The sequence below is a fragment of the Lathyrus oleraceus genome, chromosome 5, assembly GCF_024323335.1.
Source record: "Lathyrus oleraceus cultivar Zhongwan6 chromosome 5, CAAS_Psat_ZW6_1.0, whole genome shotgun sequence".
Classification (NCBI taxonomy): domain Eukaryota; kingdom Viridiplantae; phylum Streptophyta; class Magnoliopsida; order Fabales; family Fabaceae; genus Lathyrus; species Lathyrus oleraceus.
In genome coordinates, this window is record NC_066583.1 from 177,741,705 (window position 1) to 177,744,539 (window position 2,835).

A 2,835-nucleotide genomic window follows, 5' to 3' on the forward strand; every position below is an offset into this window, starting at 1 on the left:
TACAAAATTATTCTCTAAGAAACAATGCGTTATTATCATCAAAACTAAAGGCCAAATGCATAGCCAAATCTTGTTCTAACAACACGTGAGTTGTAACTGCTAGGTAAAAACCATTCAGATTATGATGATTTGTCTTAAAAGTTATGCATCCTGCCTCCTTAGTCTTTAAGTTTTGTTTTGATTGAAAATTGTTTTTCACCTAAAACACGCTACTTAATCAGCCTCGCACATTTCTCACTCACTTCCCTCACTTTTTTTCTCAACTTTTCTCTTAAAGTTATCCATTTCATAAGTCTGTATGAAAATTCTGTATATCAAACCAAGAACGATTAATATCCTAAAACCCCTTTTGCAATGGCTTCATCATCTTCTAAACAAGCATCTATGAATGCCGAATATGGTAAAAATCTGTATATCAAACCAAGAACGATTAATATCAGGAAGGAGGATCTGAAACTCATTGTGGAGCAGATTATTGATTTGGAATCCTTCAATATGAATGGATATCCCATCTGGAGTCTCTTTAAAGAGCAAGAATTGGTTTCATTATTTGATATGTTAAATGGACCAACCTATCCTTATATGGTCAATGATTTTTGGGTTAGAGCTGAGGTGTATGATGAGTTAGATACTTCTATTGAAGAAAATCAAAAGGTTGCCGAAGATAATTATTTGAGAGGGGATAATAGAAAGGAAATGGGACTGAAAGAGTTCAACAAAGTGGAAATAAGGTCTAGTGTGATGGGATTTGATGTTACCATCACTCAGAAAATTATTTCCAAGCTTTTTGGTGTGTCATCTGTAACACCTCAAATTCGATTAACTAATTAAATTCAATTATTTACAATTTTATATGATTAATTGGTGTTTTTAAATTATTGTTGTGTGATTATGGGGGTAAGTATCCTTGGAATAGAGGTATAGAGAGAGTAAGAGTTTAGTTTAGTTGTTTAGAAGTTATTAAAATTTTAATTAATTATTATAATAAATAGTGTTTTATTCAAATTAATTAAATAAATAGTAAAATGATAGAATTGGACCATTTGTGAGAATTGGAGAAAATAGGTGGTAAGAGTAGAGGAGCTAGTAATGATTTGGGCAAAAATACTAATTAAGCAAAAGTGATGGGGGTACTATATATTCTAAAAGTAGGGAAAAATCTAAGTTTTTAGAGAAACATCTGACATACGTAAAACAAGAGGCAAAACAGAGAGAAAGAGAAAAAGCAAGGATTTTGAAGAGGAAAGCCATAGAACTTGCATGATTCATCATCAATGGCTGGAAATCTAAGGTAAGGGGGGAGAAAGGGCTACCAATCTAGGTATGTTGCATGAAGGGTAGAGATTAAAGGTCTTTACTCTCTTTAGGGCAATTGGGATGTGATTGATTCTGAATTTCTATGAAGTTTTAATGTTGTTGGCTGTTTTAATGATGAATTTCGTGTGCCTATATGTGTACTATTTTATGTTTTGAGAAATTGATGTTTTCCACCATGATTGAGTATTTGGAAGGTTTTGGGGTAAACATGAAGTGATGAGATTAAATGAATTAAATGATGTAATTATGTGATTTAACATGTCATAATGGTGTTATAACATGTGATATATTTTTTGGGCGTTTGGGGATGTTTGGGACTGAATTGGGGGAGTTTTGGAGTTGCTATAAAGGCAAATCGCGTTACGTATTTTTTACAGGCCTGAACGCGTTCGCTTAGCAAGAGTTTGCTTAGTGAGTTGATGTGTTTTCTGAAGCGAACGTGGCATGGTGAGGGTTCTAGTTTTCTATGACTTTCGCTTAGCGAGAGATACGTTACTTAGCGAGCAAAGGCTTCGCTCAACGAGAAAGGACAATGCTAAATTACTATTTTGTGTCAATTATTGATCCGTTTTCCGATGCTAGTGATGATTGGTTGCTGTTTCGATATGTTTAATATGATAAATTAACCTGTTGAAGTGATGTGTGAATATATGTTGTAGAATAGATGGATAGCTTTGTCAATCGTTATGTTTGTACGATGATGTATTGTTGTTTTGGTGAAGTAACATGAATGAGTGCCTATGAATGTTACATTGGTTAAGTTGTTGTTGTTTGTTGTTATTTTTGTTGTTTATTGATGTTGTAACATGGATTAATTATTGCGTATGATGAATGATGTGATGCATAAATGGTGAGATGTGTATGAGGATCCTTTTGGTGAACCTTTTAGTGATAATATATGTTGTTAAGAGTCATGCATCATGGTGTACGAGCTTCGGTCCAGTTTTGATGTGCTTTGGTCATATGGTGGGGATCACGAGTGAGTAGTCGGTTCTATATGGGAACTGGTGAAGTGTTACCTATGGTGATGGTAACGATTTGGTGTGCTCTGGTCATATGGTGGGGATCGGGAGCGAGATGAACCTGAGTGTTCATGAATGGTACTGCATGCATAATGATTCTGTTATGGAGTAAATTTGCTTACATGATTGCATATGTAGTTGATTATTCATGATGTTGATGATTAGATGTGATTATGTAAATGTTGTCATGATTGGGTGTGAGTATATGTTGTTGATGATGTGTAATGAATGTGTGCTTGTTGTATATTCTCTACCTTATAATTCTTTACATTGCTTATATTAGTTTGTTGTTTCTCACCCCCTTTGCTTCTATGTTGTCCACCACGGACATCTTGCAGATACTCCCAGAGTTACTTCGTTTAGTTCATCGATAATTTAAAAGTCTTGCTTTAATCCTGTAACATCGGGGTTAAGAACATTTGATTGTTTTATTCAGTTTATGTTTTTTTGCTAATTGTGAGTCGTATGTTATACTCTTTACATTTGAGCTTACGTT

General features: G+C 34.2%; 1 protein-coding gene across 1 annotated transcript; it reads left to right on the top strand.

Moving 5' to 3' along the window:
- The first annotated feature begins 354 nt into the window (after positions 1-354).
- On the top strand, positions 355-831 carry LOC127079555 (uncharacterized). Its single transcript, XM_051019940.1, has one exon. It carries the CDS (start codon positions 355-357, stop codon positions 829-831), a length of 477 nt encoding a protein of 158 aa, XP_050875897.1.
- The last annotated feature ends 2,004 nt before the right edge of the window (positions 832-2,835 follow it).

What these genes read in the sequence shown, in the direction of transcription:
- LOC127079555 (XM_051019940.1), top strand. Translation starts at nt 355, where the DNA reads ATGGCTTCATCATCTTCTAAACAAGCATCTATGAATGCCGAATATGGT.